This window comes from Mobula birostris, chromosome 6, assembly GCF_030028105.1.
Source record: "Mobula birostris isolate sMobBir1 chromosome 6, sMobBir1.hap1, whole genome shotgun sequence".
Taxonomy (NCBI): Eukaryota; Metazoa; Chordata; class Chondrichthyes; order Myliobatiformes; family Myliobatidae; genus Mobula; species Mobula birostris.
In genome coordinates, this window is record NC_092375.1 from 113,471,633 (window position 1) to 113,487,567 (window position 15,935).

A 15,935-nucleotide genomic window follows, 5' to 3' on the forward strand; every position below is an offset into this window, starting at 1 on the left:
AGATATTAAGGAAGAGGATGTGCTGGAGCTTTTGGAAAGCATCAAGTTGGATAAGTCGCCGGGACCGGACAGGATGTACCCCAGACTACTGTGAGAGGCAAGGGAGGAGATTGCTGAGCCTCTGGCGATGATCCTTGCATCATCAATGAGGTTCCAGAGGATTGGAGGGTTGCAGATGTTGTTCCCTTATTCAAGAAAGGGAGTAGAGATAGCTCAGGAAATTATACACCAGTGAGTCTTACTTCAGTGGTTGGTAAGTTGATGGAGGAGATCCTGAGAAGCAGGATTTATGAACATTTGGAGAGGCATAATATGATTAGGAATAGTCAGCATGGCTTGGTCAAAGGCACGTCATGCCTTACGAGTCTGATTGAATTGTTTGAGGATGTGAATAAACACATTGATGAAAGTAGAGCAGTAGATGTAGTGTATATGGATTTCAGCAAGGCATTTGATAAGGTACCCCATGCAAGGCTTATTGAGAAAGTAAGGAGGCATGGGATCCAAAGGGATATTGCTTTGTGGATCCAGAACTGGCTTGCCCGCAGAAGGCAAAGAGTGGTTGTAGATGAGTCTTATTCTGCATGGAGATTGGTGACCAGTGGTGTGCCTCAGGGATCTGTTCTGGGCTACTCTTCATGATAAATGACCTGGATGAGGAAGTGGAGGGATGGGTTAGAAAATTTGCTGATGACACAAAGGTTTGGGGTGTTGTGGATAGTGTGGAGGGTTGTCAGAGGTTACAGCAGGACATTGATAGGATGCAGAACTGGGCTGAGAAGTGGCAGATGGAATTCAACCCAGATAAGTGTGAGGTGGTTCATTTTGGTAGGTCAAATATGATGGCAGAATATAACATTAATGGCAAGACTCTTGGCAGTGTGGAGGATCAGAGGGATCTTGGGGTCCCGAGTCCATAGGCCACTCAAAGCTGCTGCACAGGTTGACTCTGTGGTTAAGAAGGCATATGGTGTATTGGCCTTCATCAATCGTGGGATTGAGTTTAAGAGCTGAGAGGTAATGTTGCAGCTAAATAGGACCCTGGTCAGACCCCACTTGGAGTACTGTGCTCAATTCTGGTCGCCTCACTATAGGAAGGACGTGGAAACTATAGAAAGGGTGCAGAGGAGACTTACAAGAATGTTCCTGGATTGGGGAGCATGCCTTATGAGAATAGGTTGAGTGAACTTATCCTTTTCTCCTTGGAGTGGCAGAGGATAAGAGGTGACCTGATAGAGGTATGTAAGATGATGAGAGGCATCGATCGTGTGGATAGTCAGAGGCTTTTTCCCAGGGCTGAAATGACTAGCACGAGAGGACACAGTTTTAAGGTGATTGGAAGCAGGTACAGAGGAGATGTCAGGCGTAAGTTTTTTACACACAGAATGGTGAGTGTGTGGAATGGGCTGGCGGTGGTGGAGGTGGAAAACATAACATAGAAAACATAGATAGGGTCTTTTAAGAGACTCCTGGATGGGTACATGGAGCTTAGAAAAATAGAGGCCTATGGGTAAGCCTAGATAGCTCTACGCTAAGGACATGTTTGGCACAGCTTTGTGGGCCGAAGGGCCTGTACTGTGCCGTGGGTTTTCTATGTTTCTGTGTTTCATTTCACTGTGTTTTGAGGTACATGTGTAAAATGAATCTGAATCTGAATCAAGTGTCAGCGTGCTTCTGGCATCAATAAAGCAGGAGGAGGGCAGATTAGGGTGGGGGGGGTGGTTAGAGGTATGGGGAGGGGGTAGAGGTATGGGGAGGGGTTAGCGGTATGGGGAGGGGTAGGGGTATGGGGGGCGGTAGAGGTATGGGGAGGGGGTAGAGGTATGGGGGGTGGTAGAGGTATGGGCAGGGGTTAGAGGTATGGGGAGGGGATAGGGGTATAGAAAACATAGAAAATAGGTGCAGGAGTAGGCCATTCGGCCCTTCGAGCCTGCACCGCCATTTATTATGATCATGGCTGATCATCCAACTCAGAACCCCGCCCCAGCCTTCCCTCCATACCCCCTGATCCCCCTAGCCACAAGGGCCATATCTAACTCCCTCTTAAATATAGCCAATGAACTGGCCTCAACTCTTTCCTGTGGCAGAGAATTCCACAGATTCACCACTCTCTGTGTGAAGAAGTTTTTCCTAATCTTAGTCCTAAAAGGCTTCCCCTTTATCCTCAAACTGTGACCCCTCGTTCTGGACTTCCCCAACATCGGGAACAATCTTCCTGCATCTAGCCTGTCCATTCCCTTTAGGATTTTATACGTTTCAGTCAGATCCCCCCTCAATCTTCTAAATTCCAACGAGTACAAGCCCAGTTCATCCAGTCTTTCTTCATATGAAAGTCCTGCCATCCCAGGAATCAATCTGGTGAACCTTCTTTGTACTCCCTCTATGGCAAGGATGTCTTTCCTCAGATTAGGGGACCAAAACTGCACACAATACTCCAGGTGTGGTCTCACCAAGGCCTTGTACAACTGCAGTAGTACCTCCCTGCCCCTGTACTCGAATCCTCTCGCTATAAATGCCAGCATACCATTCGCCTTTTTCACCGCCTGCTGTACCTGCATGCCCACTTTCAATGACTGGTGTATAATGACACCCAGATCTCGTTGCACCTCCCCTTTTCCTAATCGGCCACCATTCAGATAATAATCTGTTTTCCTATTTTTGCCACCAAAGTGGATAACTTCACATTTATCCACATTAAATTGCATCTGCCATGAATTTGCCCACTCACCCAACCTATCCAAGTCACCCTGCATCCTCTTAGCATCCTCCTCACAGCTAACACTGCCACCCAGCTTCGTGTCATCCGCAAACTTGGAGATGCTACATTTAATTCCCTCATCCAAGTCATTAATATATATTGTAAACAACTGGGGTCCCAGCACTGAGCCTTGCGGTACCCCACTAGTCACCGCCTGCCATTCTGAAAAGGTCCCGTTTATTCCCACTCTTTGCTTCCTGTCTGCTAACCAATTCTCCATCCACATCAATACCTTACCCCCAATACCATGTGCTTTAAGTTTGCGCACTAATCTCCTGTGTGGGACCTTGTCAAAAGCCTTTTGAAAATCCAAATATACCACATCCACTGGATCTCCCCTATCCACTCTACTAGTTACATCCTCAAAAAATTCTATGAGATTCGTCAGACATGATTTTCCTTTCACAAATCCATGCTGACTTTGTCCGATCATTTCACCGCTTTCCAAATGTGCTGTTATCACATCTTTGATAACTGACTCCAGCAGTTTCCCCACCACCGACGTTAGGCTAACCGGTCTATATTTCCCCGGTTTCTCTCTCCCTCCTTTTTTAAAAAGTGGGGTTACATTAGCCACCCTCCAATCCTCAGGAACTAGTCCAGAATCTAACGAGTTTTGAAAAATTATCACTAATGCATCCACTATTTCTTGGGCTACTTCCTTAAGCACCCTGGGATGCAGACCATCTGGCCCTGGGGATTTATCTGCCTTCAATCCCTTCAATTTACCTAACACCACTTCCCTACTAACATGTATTTCGCTCAGTTCCTCCATCTCACTGGACCCTCTGTCCCCTACTATTTCTGGAAGATTATTTATGTCCTCCTTAGTGAAGACAGAACCAAAGTAATTATTCAATTGGTCTGCCATGTCCTTGCTCCCCATAATCAATTCACCTGTTTCTGTCTGTAGGGGACCTACATTTGTCTTAACCAGTCTTTTCCTTTTTACATATCTATAAAAGCTTTTACAGTCAGTTTTTATGTTCCCTGCCAGTTTTCTCTCATAATCTTTTTTCCCCTTCCTAATTAAGCCCTTTGTCCTCCTCTGCTGAAATCTGAATTTCTCCCAGTCCTCAGGTGAACCACTTTTTCTGGCTAATTTTTATGCTTCTTCTTTGGAATTGATACTATCCCTGATTTCTCATGTCAGCCACGGGTGCACTACCTTCCTTGATTTATTCTTTTGCCAAACTGGGATGAACTGGGTTAGAGGTATGGGGAGGGGGTAGGGGTATGGGGAGGGGTTAGAGGTATGGGAGGGGTTAGAGGTATGGGGAGGGGGTAGGGGTATGGGGAGGGGTTAGAGGTATGGGAGGGGTTAGAGGTATGGGGGCGGTAGAGGTATGGGGAGGGGGTAGAGGTATGGGGAGGGGTTAGAGGTATGGGAGGGGTTAGAGGTATGGAGGGGGTAGAGGTATGGGGAGGGGGTAGAGGTATGGGGGGGCGGTAGAGGTATGGGGAGGGGTTAGAGGTATGGGAGGGGTTAGAGGTATGGAGGGGGTAGAGGTATGGGGAGGGGGTAGAGGTATGGGGGGCGATAGAGGTATGGGGAGGGGATAGGGGTATGGAGAGGGGTTAGAGGTATGGGGAGGGGGTAGGGGTATGGGGAGGGGAAGCTGCCAAGGGTGTGACTGCAGCAGATGAACAGGAAGCAGATATTAGGAGTAGCTCAGGGTCACCGAGCAAACTACAGAGTGCCAAACTGTATTAGGTCTCACTCCCACCAGGCCCATGGCTGATGGTCCAAGAGCCCGTGCCGAGCCTCACCGATGTTTATCAGTACAGCACAGATGAAGCACAGCTTGGTATGGCAGTGTTCCACGAGAAACTGCAGAGAGTTACAGACACAGCTCAGCACATAGTGGAAAACCTCCTCCACTCTATAGACTCTGTCTCCATTTCTCGCTGCCTCGGTAAAGCAGCCAGCATAATCGAAGACCCCTCCCACCCTGGACAGTCTCTTCTTCCTTCTCCCATCAGGGAAGAAGATACAAAGCCTGAAAGCACGTACCACCAGGCTCAGGGACAGCTTCTACCCCGTGGTTGTACAACAATTCCTGAGTAGGATAAGGCTCTTGACCTCACAATCTACCTTGTTATAACCTCGCAACCTATTGTCTACCTGCACTGCACCTTCTCTGTAACTGTAACGCTTTATTTTACATTCTGTTTTCTATTTGTACCACCTTGATTTACATAAGTATGGGACGATCCATGCAGCTGTCAGCTTAACGCCTTACAGTGCCAGGAATCTAGGTTCAATTGCTATCACTGTCTGCAAGGAGTTTGCATGTTCTCCCTGTGACCGTGTAGGTTTCCTCTGGGTACTCCAGTTTCCTCCCACAGTCCAAAGATGTACAGGTTAGGGTTAGTGAGTTGTGGGCATGCCCTGTTGGCACCTGAGGTATGGCGACACATGCGGGCTGCCCCCAGCACATCCTCGGACTGTGCTGGCTGTTGATGCAAATGACTCATTTCACAGTCTGTTTTGATGTTCACGTGACAAATAAGGCTAATCTTTAAAAAAATCCTCTATGGATGGCGTACAAACACATAGAGAGCCACCGAGCACTACCACACAGAAGCAGGCCCTTTGCCTATCTGGTCCATGCTGAGCTGTTATTCTGCTTAGTCCCATCAACTGGACCATAGCCCTCCATGCCCCTCCATCCATCTACTTATCCAAACTTCTCTTAAATATTGTAATCAAACCTGCCTTCACCACTTCCAATGGCAGCCTATTCCACGCTCTCACTACCCTCTGAGACAATTTCCCCAAAAATGTTTCACTTTTAACCCATAATCTATGATTTCTAGTACTAGTCTAGCCTTGCCAAGTTCAGTAGAAAAAGTCTGCTTGTATTTACCCTATCTATACCTCTCATAATTTTGTATAGCTCTATCAAATTTCCCTCTTCCTTCTGTGGTACAGGGAATAAATCCTAACCTATTCAACTTTTCCCTATAACTCAGGTCCTCGAGTCCTGGGAACATACTTGTAAGTTTTCTCTGTACTCTTTCAATCTTATTGCTGGTCCACATTAGGCCTCACCAACGTCATACAACTTCAACACAACATCCCAACTCCAGTACTCAATACTTTGACTCATGAAGGCCTAGTAACTCAGGTCCTCGAGTCACAGCAATAACCGTGTATCTCACTACATAAAAATTAGCTTTATTTGTCACACGTGCATCGAAACGTACAAATTTGTGTCACATCAAATCGAGTCTGCAGGATTGTGCGGGGCAGCCCACAAGTGTCTTCACTCTTGTGGTGCCAACATTGGGGGGGAGAGTGGTGGTTGCACAGTAGCATAGCAGTTAGCATTATGCTATTACAATGCCAACGACCTGGGTTCAGTTCTCCTCATGTCTGTTCGTTCTCCCTGTGACTGTGTGGGTTTCCTCCGGGTGTTCCGGTTTCCTTGGCAACCTCCCTCATTGTAAAGATGTTCAGGTTAATTGATCACGTGGGTGTAATTGGGTGGAACAGGCTTCATTGTGTCGGATGGGCCTGTTATTGTGCTGTATCTTCAAATAAAATAAAGTAGCATGCCCACAACTTACTACCCCTAACCTGTACATCTTTGGAAGGTGACTATAATAAAGCAAATACCGAACGATGTAGGGACAACCCTCCCCTGCCAGATGGGAATTAATAGTGTTTGCATCTTCTTTGGTGTTGGCAGAGCTCCCGCTGGTGTTCGTGAGGAGGCTGGAGAACACGGGTGTGCAGAGGGGCAGCTCGGTCACCCTGTGGTGTGAGCTGAGCAAGGCCAGGGGGGACGTGGCGTGGCTGAAGGATGGGGCTGAGGTGGAGCCCAGCCGAAGGCGCGTCATCCGGGCCGAGGGGCGGCTGCGCTCCCTCACCCTGAGCAAGGCCGCCCCCGAGGACGAGGGGGAGTACGCCTGCGAGAGCAAGGATGACAGGACGGCGGCGCGGGTGTCCGTCACTGGTAAGCGGGGTGACGTCCTGGCCTGTGTGTCAGAGCCTGGACCCCCAGGGTTTCCGCCTCCGCGCCCCCCCCCCCACCCCCAGTCTCCACCTGCCCAAGGCTGGAACCCTGTCTCGGGCCCCATTGCTGGAACCAGCGTTCTGCTAGCATGGCCCTATCCTTGGTTCCCTTACAATCTTGCTGCCCCCATCACGGGTCCTGTAACCCACCCCCCTCAATCTCCTCATCCATTCAATTACTCTCCACTTCATTGACTGACACACCCCTCACTCTCAAATCATTTATAAAGCCATAAGATGTAGGAGCAAAATTAGGCCATTCAGCCCATCAAGTCTGCTCCACCATTCTATCATGGCTGATTTATTACCCCTCTCAACCCCACTCTCCTGCCTTCCCTCCGTAACCTTTGACACCATCATTAATCAAGAACCTATCAACCCCTGCTTTAAACATACCCAATGACTTGGCCTCCACAGCTACTCATGGCAATGAATTCCACAGATTCATCTAACCCCTCACTCCCCTCATCTGTTCATCCATCCAGCTCCCACACCTGGGCCCCGTCTACCCTTTCAGTACCCACTCCTGGGGACCAATTCACTCATCCAGTTCCCCTTCCTTGGGTCCCAGTCATCCAACAATTCCCAGCCTTAGTTCCCAACCTCCCATCCTGCTCCCACCCCTGGGTCCTATCCACCCGTCCAGCTCCCACCCCTGGGTCCTATCCACCCATCCAGCTCCCACTGGATAAATAATAAATAAATAAAATAGCAATAAATAACGAGCGTGAAATATAACAGAATCCTTAAATGAGTACAGCTATTCCCTTTTGTTCAAGAGCCTGATGGTTGTGGGGTAGTAACTGTTCTTGAACCTGGTAGTGTGGGTCCTGCCCTCTCTTTCAGCTCCCACTCACTGCTGTTACTGTCGTTCCCTGATCCGAAGGATCTTCTGTTGGCTTTCAGTTCCACGGGTGGTTGAGTTCATCTCCGACCTCCACAACCTCACCGTGCTGGAGGGGGAGGCGGCCAAATTCAAGTGCATGGTGTCACCCGAGGACGTGCAGCTGGTGTGGAGGGTGAATGGCGCCAATGTCCCACCAGGCAGCGGCAAGTACCTGGTCTCTCAGAACGGCCTGTGCCACACCCTGCTGATACGGGATTGTCGGGCAGGTGAGGTGACCAGAGTCACAGCGGAGGCCGAAGGCATCTTCTCCAAGGCCATCCTTCAAGTGCAAGGTAGGAGCTTGGCTTTCAAACCGTTGCCTCCTCACCGAGACACACCGGCCTTCGGAGTCAGGATCAGATTTATCAAGGACCAACTATATTCACCAATGTGCTGAGTGGCCACTTTATTAAGTACCTCCTGGACCGAATAAAGTGGCCACTGAGAGCATGTTTGTAGCCCATCCACTTCAAGGTTCAACGTGTTGTACGTTCACAGATCCTCTTCTGCACGCCACTGTTGTTACGTGTGGTTATTCGTGTACCATTAGACCATAAGACATGGGAACAGAATAAGGCCATTCAGCCAATCCAGTCTGCTCTGCCATTCCATCATGGCTGCTCCCGGATACCACTCAACCCCATACACCTGGCTTCTCGCCATGTTCTTTCACCCTCTGACTGATTACAAAAATACCAACGTCCGTCTTAAATATACCCACGGGCTTGGCCTCCACATCGGTCTGTGGCAGAGCGTTCCACAAATTCACCACTCTCTGGCTAAAAATATTACTCCTTACCTTTGTTCTAAAGGGTTGCCCTTCAATTTTGAGGCTGTGCCCTCTAGTTTTGGATACCTCCACCACAGGAAACATCCTCTCCACATCCACCCTATCTAGTCCTTTCAACGATCGGTGGGTTTCAATGAGAACCCCCCTCCCGCAGTCTTCTAAATTCCAGTGAAGACAGGCACAAAACTGCCAAACACTCCTCGTATGTTAACCCCTTCATTCCCTGAATCATCCTCATGTTACCGTCAGCTTGAGCCAGCCTGGTCACTCTCGTCTGCCCTCTCTCATTAACAAGGCATTTTCACCCTTAAAACTGCTTTTCACTGGAAGATTTTTGATTTTTGCACCACCCTCCGTTTTTCTAGAGACTGTTGTGCATGAAAATCCCAGGAAGTCAGCAGATTCTGAGATACTCAAACCACCCCTTCTGGCACCAAAAATCATTCCACAGTCAGTCACTTTGATCACATTTCTTCCCCGTTCTGATGTTTGGTCTAAACAACAACTGAACCTCTTGACCATGTCTGCATGCTTTTATGCATTGAGTTGCTGCCAAGTGATTGGCTGATTGGATATTTGCATTAATGAGCAGGTGTACAGGTGTACCTAATAAAGTAGCCACTGAGTGTATATTTTAATGTACTAGGAATTTTCTGTGGTGTGTTAGTCAGAACTTGACTTGCAGCAAAAAAACAACATTCAACAAAGAATAAAGAGATACATTAAAAAAATAAAGTTAGAGGTTAAAGGATGGATATGGAATAAAATATGCATATATACACAAATATCAGAGCAATGCACAAAATACTGGAGGAACTCAGCAAGTTAGGCAGCATCTGTGGAGGGGAATAAACAGACAATGTTTCTGGCCGAGACCCTTCATCAGAATTAGAAAGGAAGGAGAAGAAGCCAGAATAAGAAGGTGGGGGAGGGGAAGGAGTACAAACTGAGCAGGTGATGGGTGATACCAGGTGAGCGGGAAAGGTAGGTGAGTGGGAGAGGGGGAATGAAGTGTACTCCTTCTCCTCAACCTATACCATAGAGTCCTGCTTGTCATCAGTGACACCGCATGGAAACAGGCCCTTCGGTCTGTCTGCTCCATGCCATCCAATTTGCCCATCTAAACTAGTTTTATTTGCCTGTATTTGGCCCATAATCTTCAAAAACTTTCATATCCATGAATCCATCAAAGTATCTTTTACAGGTGTACCCGCCTCAGCTACCTCCTCTGGATGTTCGTTCCCCAAAAGTAACAACTACTCTGTGAAGAAGTTATGCCTCAGTTTCTCATTAAGTTTGCCTCCTCTCACCTTTAACCTATGCCCTCTAGTTCTTGATTCACAAACCCTGGGGGGAAAAGATGATGTGCTTTTACCCTATCTATGCCCTTGATGATTTTATATACCACCACGTGGTGACCGCTCAGTCTTCCGCACTCCAACACTCTGTGGACACACAAAATGCTGGAGGTTAGGGAGCATCAGAGGAGGGGAATAAACCGTCGACGTTTCTCCTCCGTAGATGCTGCCTGACCTGCTGAGTTCCTCCAGCATCCTGTGTGTTGCTCTGGATTTACAGCATCTGTAGATTCTTAAAAGTTCGCACTGCTTCGGTAGAGAAACCAGCATTATCAAAACCACACCCACCCCAGACATTCTTTCTTCTTCCCTTTCCCATAGGTGGAAAGTTACAAGAGCCTGAAAGCTCGTACCACCAGGTTGAAAGATAGCTTGTTCCCTACTGTTATAAGGCTATTAACTGGTTTGCTAATTCAATAAGGTGCATTCGTGATCTCACAGTATACCTCGCTGTGACCCCGCACCTATTATCTACCTGCAATACACTTTCTTGTATAACTTATACACTTTATTCTACATTCTGTTACTGTTTTACTTCAATGCACTGTGTAATGATGTGACTGTATGAACAACATGCAAGACAGACTTTTTACTGTATCTCAGTACACGTGAAAATAATAAACTAAATTACCAACTGATTTACTACGGAATAAAGTCAATAAAATCGAGCTCATCAAACATTAGGTTACAACTCGGTTTGCCGCAGAGCGTGGAGAAAGGGTGCTGGTTGCAGAGGGTGGTTGGTGAGGGGCATGGTAATGAGACACAGACAGAGGGAAGGTGTTTACATCTGTCCCAACCTTTCCGCAGAGGCCCAGATCATGTTCACCAAGAAGATGGTGAGCGTGGCTGTGGAGGAGCTACAGGACGCCACGTTCGAGGTGGAGGTGAGCTGTGAGGCGGCCGAGGTCCAGTGGATGAAGCAGGGGCTGCTGATCCAGGCTGGACCCCGGTTCCTGCTCCAGAGCGAAGGCAGGCTCAGGAGGCTGACCGTGCTCGGGGCCACCGTCGGCGACCGGGGGACCTACCGCTGTGAGACGCTGCATGACAGGACACTGGGCAAACTCAGCGTGGAGCGTAAGAGCCATCATCTACAGCAAAGTGGGAGGGGGGAAGTGACTCACATGTCCATCTTCTTGGAGTCGTAATGGGCCAGTGTAGAGGGAGCTTTATTCTGTGTCTGACCCCAGGAGTGTGTGATGGGACAGTGTGGAGGGAGCTTCACTCTGTGTCTGACACCAGAAATGTGTGATGGGACAGTGTAGAGGGAGCTTCACTCTGTGTCTGACCCCAGGAGTGTGTGATGGGACGGTGTAGAGGGAGCTTTACTCTGTGTCTGACCCTGGGAGTGTGTGATGGGACAGTGTAGAGGGAGCTTCACTCTGTGTCTGACCCCAGGAGTGTGTGATGGGACGGTGTAGAGGGAGCTTTACTCTGTGTCTGACCCTGGGAGTGTGTGATGGCACAGTGTAGAGGGAGCTTCACTCTCTGTCTGACCCCACAGTCTGTGATAGGACAATGTAGTTTACCTATCCTTATCACTAAGAGAACATTACAGCACAGTACATTATAGCAATTCTACACAATCACACTACAGTAACAGTGTCCTTATTAAATTCATGAATACTAAATAAAGACCTGCTTCTTACTCATCAAAATTTGTCTTAACCAAGACAACTCAGCAGCAGGAAATTGTAATAAGGATGAGCCAATGTTAGACATAGATAGATAGATACTTTATTGATCCCAAAGGAAATTATAATGTCATAGTAGCACTACAAGTGCGCAGATATACAAGTATTACAAGAGAAGTAGAAAGAATAAAAAATAAGTTACCTCAAACAGTCTGGAGGAGATCATCACTTCCCTGGTATAAATTGACTCATTCTAGAGCCTAATGGCCGAGGGTGGGAATGACCTCATATAGCACTCTGTGGAGCAGCACAGTTGTCTTAGTCTATACTAAAAGTGCTCCTCTGTTCAGCCAAAGTGGCATGCAGAAGGTGAGAAACTGTCCAGAATTGCCAGGATTTTCTTTAGGCTCCTTTGTTCTACCACAGCCTCCGGTGTGTCCAGTTTGACTTCTATAACAGAGCCAGCCTTTCTAATCAGTTTAATGAGCCTGTTGCTCCAGCACACCACCGCATAAAGGATTGTACTGGCAACAGCAGATTGGTAGAACATGTGACTTGCATACTCCAATGTTGTACCAACCCTTAAACCTACTCTATAATAAATCTAACCCTTCCCTCCCACATAGCCCTCCAATTTTCTATCAACCATATGTCTATCAGAGTCTCTTAAATATCCCTAAAGTGTCCGCCTCTACCATCATCCCTGGCAGAGTGTTTCAAGCAACCACCTCACTCTATGTTTAAACAAAAGTCCTCTGACAATCACCTTAAAATTGTGTACCATAGTATAAAGCATTTCTGCCCTGGGAGAAAGTCTCTGCATTAATGCATCTTACTGCCTTGTACATCTCTACCAAGTCACCTCTTGCCTTCCTTGGTTCCAAAGAGAAAATCTCTAGCTTGCTTAACCTGACGTGCTCTCTAATCCAGGCAGTGTTCTGGTAAATCTCCTCTGTGCCCCCTCTAAAGCTTCCACATGCTTACTATATGACCTGAATTAAACACAATACTACAAGTATGGTCTAACTAGGCTTTCTAGAGCAGCAACATCATCTCATGACTTTTGAACTCAATCCCCCAACTAATGAAGGCTGACACTTCAGCTGCCTTTTTAACCGCCCTATCATCTTGTGCTGCAACTTTGAGGGATTATGGACCTGAGCTCTAAGGTTCAACCCGAACCTGAACTTCTGTTCCTCCACCCTGCTAAAAAAATTCCTGCCATTAACTCTGTACTCTGCCTTCAAGTTTGACCTTCCAAAGCGAATTGCTTTACACTTCACTGGGTTGAACGTCAGCTGCCACTTCTCAGCCCAGTTTGTATCCTGCCTTTTAACTGTTGGGCTCTGACGTTTTTAATCCAAGGTTCTTTCAGGAGTCAAGAAACATAGAAACATAGAAAATAGGTGCAGGAGTAGGCCATTCGGCCCTTTGAGCCTGCACCGCCATTTATTATGATCATGGTTGATCATCCAACTCAGAACCCCGCCCCAGCCTTCCCTCCATACCCCCTGACCCCCGTAGCCACAAGGGCCATATCTAACTCCCTCTTGAGGCATAAAACTTGTTACTTCACGATTATTTTATTAGCACTAAAAGGACAAAGGAATTGGACATGGAAAGTAGCAAGAGTCTAGCAGTGGCAGCAGGAAAGAACAAAGAAGAAATAGAGAAAAGATGTCGGGCCAATGTGCTCTGCTCTTCTCAGACCATAGGGAACAGACATTCCATTCAAATTTGTAGATAAGAGTTAACCAATCAGAGTAGCCCCTACTCAAAGAATGCGATACCCAAGAAGATTCCAAAGTAAAACAAAGAACTGTAACCACTAGGGGGCACACTGAACAATTGCAGATACATAGGTAATTATATGAAATACAAACAGGCATGAGAAAGTTCAAACTACAAAGAAGGTAACAATTGCACAATCTAATCCAACCTAAGCTCAACAACCTTCTATACTGATGCACGATTGAGGCGTGGGTATTGCTGAAGATGGGATTGGTTTCAGTGCAGAAACAGACTCTGAGCTTGAAGCTGAGGTTGAGGTGTATGTCATTTGCACAGGGCCCCAGTGGAAAGGAGGCAGAATTCACCATGGGCCATGATTGCTGGACAGGATTAATTTACTCGCATTTTTTTCCCTGGATTTAGCTCGGAGAATTAGCCTGAGGAAGTCCCTAGTGGACCTGGACACCTTCGAGAAGGAGGCTGCCACATTCCACGTGGAATTGTCCCACCCAGATGTTGAGGGGGTGTGGATCAAGGATGGAATCCGTGTGAAGCCGTGCTCCAAGCGACGGGTCAGTGTGGAGGGGACGCAGCACAGCCTCACGCTGTCTGACCTCACGTTAGAGGACACAGGAACCATCGCGTTCCAGAGCAATAATATCCGCTGCTCGGCACGGCTCACAGTTCGAGGTAACGTTCGCTCATCACACTGGCTGTGTCCCGTCTGCAGATCACACACACTGACCTGTTTCTCATCTACTGACCACATTCACAGAACCTGGTTTAATATCAGCGCTAAATAGCATGAAATTTGTTGTCTTGCTGCAGCGGTACATTATAATACATAATAATAAAAATAAAAACTATACATAATAATAAAACTATAAAATACAATAAGAAATCTATATAAAAGTTAAATCATATAAGTTTTGCAAAACAGAGCAAAAAAAAAGAACAGAAAAAGATATGAAATAGTGTACATGGGCTCAATGTCCATTCAGAGATCTGATGGCTGAGGGGAAGACACTGTTCCTGGAACATTAAGTGTGTGTCTTCAGGCTCCTGTATCTCCTCCTTGATGGTAGCAATGAGAAGAGGGTATGTCCTGAATAATGAGTGCTGCCTTTTTGAGGCATCGCCATGTCCCATCGACTGACCACAGTCACTGCCAATGTTCCCTCTAATTTGAAATGACCAGGGTGCACAAAATTCCTGTGCTGTTCAATTTTTTGCCCAGTGACAATAACATGAGCACACGAAATAATTTCTTCAATAAAAGCAGTATAAATAAGCAGGCAAATCATTGCAAACTCCACGTTGTCAACACTGTCCCCATTAGAAACCAGTAAAGGAAAGGTGATTGTGTACGATCGTGAAATACGCTTAGCATGCCAATGGGGTAAAGGGTGACAACCTTTTGTGCGCAGTTTAAATTCCTTTGTGTGCTAGTAGCAAAAGATATGTGCACGTGCACTCACGCACACCTTAGAGGGAATATTGCTCACTCGACCCATGTCCCATCTACTGACTACTGGCACTGTCCCGTGTACCATCAGATGACTACACACACTGACATGTGTCTGAACTGGTGACCTCACACACTGACCCTGTCCAAACTGGTGACCTCACACACTGACCCATGTCTGAACCGGTGACCTCACACACTGACTCGTGTTTGGTGACCTCACACACTGACCCATGTCTGAACTGTTGACCTCTCACTCTGCCCCATGTACCAACTATTGATCCCTCGTATTGCCCTGGGTCCCATCAATTGACCACACTCACTGACGCGTGTCCCCACCTGCTCAGAATTCCCACAGACCAACTTGGCATAGAGCAGTACAGCCTTTGAACAGGACTTTTGGCCCACCTGGTTTTAGCAATAATGCTAATTTAACTGATCCTACTTGCCTGCTTACAGTCTATATCCCTCCTTCCGAGCCCTCTCGTGAACACCTATACGCCTCTTACCCATTGCCATCGAATCTCCTTCTGCCACCTTCACCTAGCGGCCTGCTCCAGGCGCTCACCATTCCATGTACAAAAACGTACGCCATAATTCTCCTTAAAACGTACCCCCTCTCGCCTTCTGTGTCTGTGCACTCGTGTTTGACCTCTAATCTCTGGGATAAAGACTCGTGACTCTCTACACTCCCTGTGCCTCTCATCAGTTAAAAACTTCTAGTGGGGTTCCTTTCAGTCTCTGATGATCCACAGAAAACAGCTACAACGAGCATCATGACAGCGTAACGCTGGCAACTCGCATTCAATTCCACCGCTGCTCTGTGATCACATGGGTTTCCTCCACGTGCTCCGGTTTCCTCCCACATTCCAAAGATGTAGGGGTTAGTAGGTTATTCGGTCACATGGGTGTAATTGGGTAATCTCGTTAATACATACAAAGTGCTGGAGCAACACAGCACCTTAGAGGGAAATAAACCGTTGACATTGTAGGCAGACACCCTTCACCAGGTCTCAGCCCAAAATGCCAACTGTTTACTTCTCTCCATTGACGCTGCCCGGCTTGCTGAGTTTCTCAAGCATTTACTGTGTGTTGCTTTGCATTTCCAGCATCGGCAGAATCGCTTGTGTTTTAAATCTCTTTACATCTCTTTAACCGGACTGCATGGTCTAATTGAGCCAGGAGGTCCTCTTAACATGCTGTATCTCTAATTAAAAAAACCTTAGTTTGTCCACCTTCATGATTGACTTGCTCAGGTCGGGGGTGTGTGTGCGTGTGTGTGCGTGTGTGTG

General features: G+C 47.3%; 1 protein-coding gene across 3 annotated transcripts in view; it reads left to right on the plus strand.

Annotated features, from left to right (window-relative positions):
* obsl1a (obscurin like cytoskeletal adaptor 1a) overlaps window positions 1–15,935 on the plus strand; it is a 149,151-nt gene that overhangs the window by 99,433 nt on the left and 33,783 nt on the right. For all 3 annotated transcript variants that reach the window (XM_072261041.1, XM_072261043.1, XM_072261044.1), the window contains exons 23-26: window positions 6,454–6,720; window positions 7,686–7,958; window positions 10,624–10,890; window positions 13,602–13,868. In XM_072261041.1, coding sequence (XP_072117142.1) covers window positions 6,454–6,720; window positions 7,686–7,958; window positions 10,624–10,890; window positions 13,602–13,868 — 1,074 coding nt within the window. The remainder of the gene's footprint in view (window positions 1–6,453; window positions 6,721–7,685; window positions 7,959–10,623; window positions 10,891–13,601; window positions 13,869–15,935) is intronic.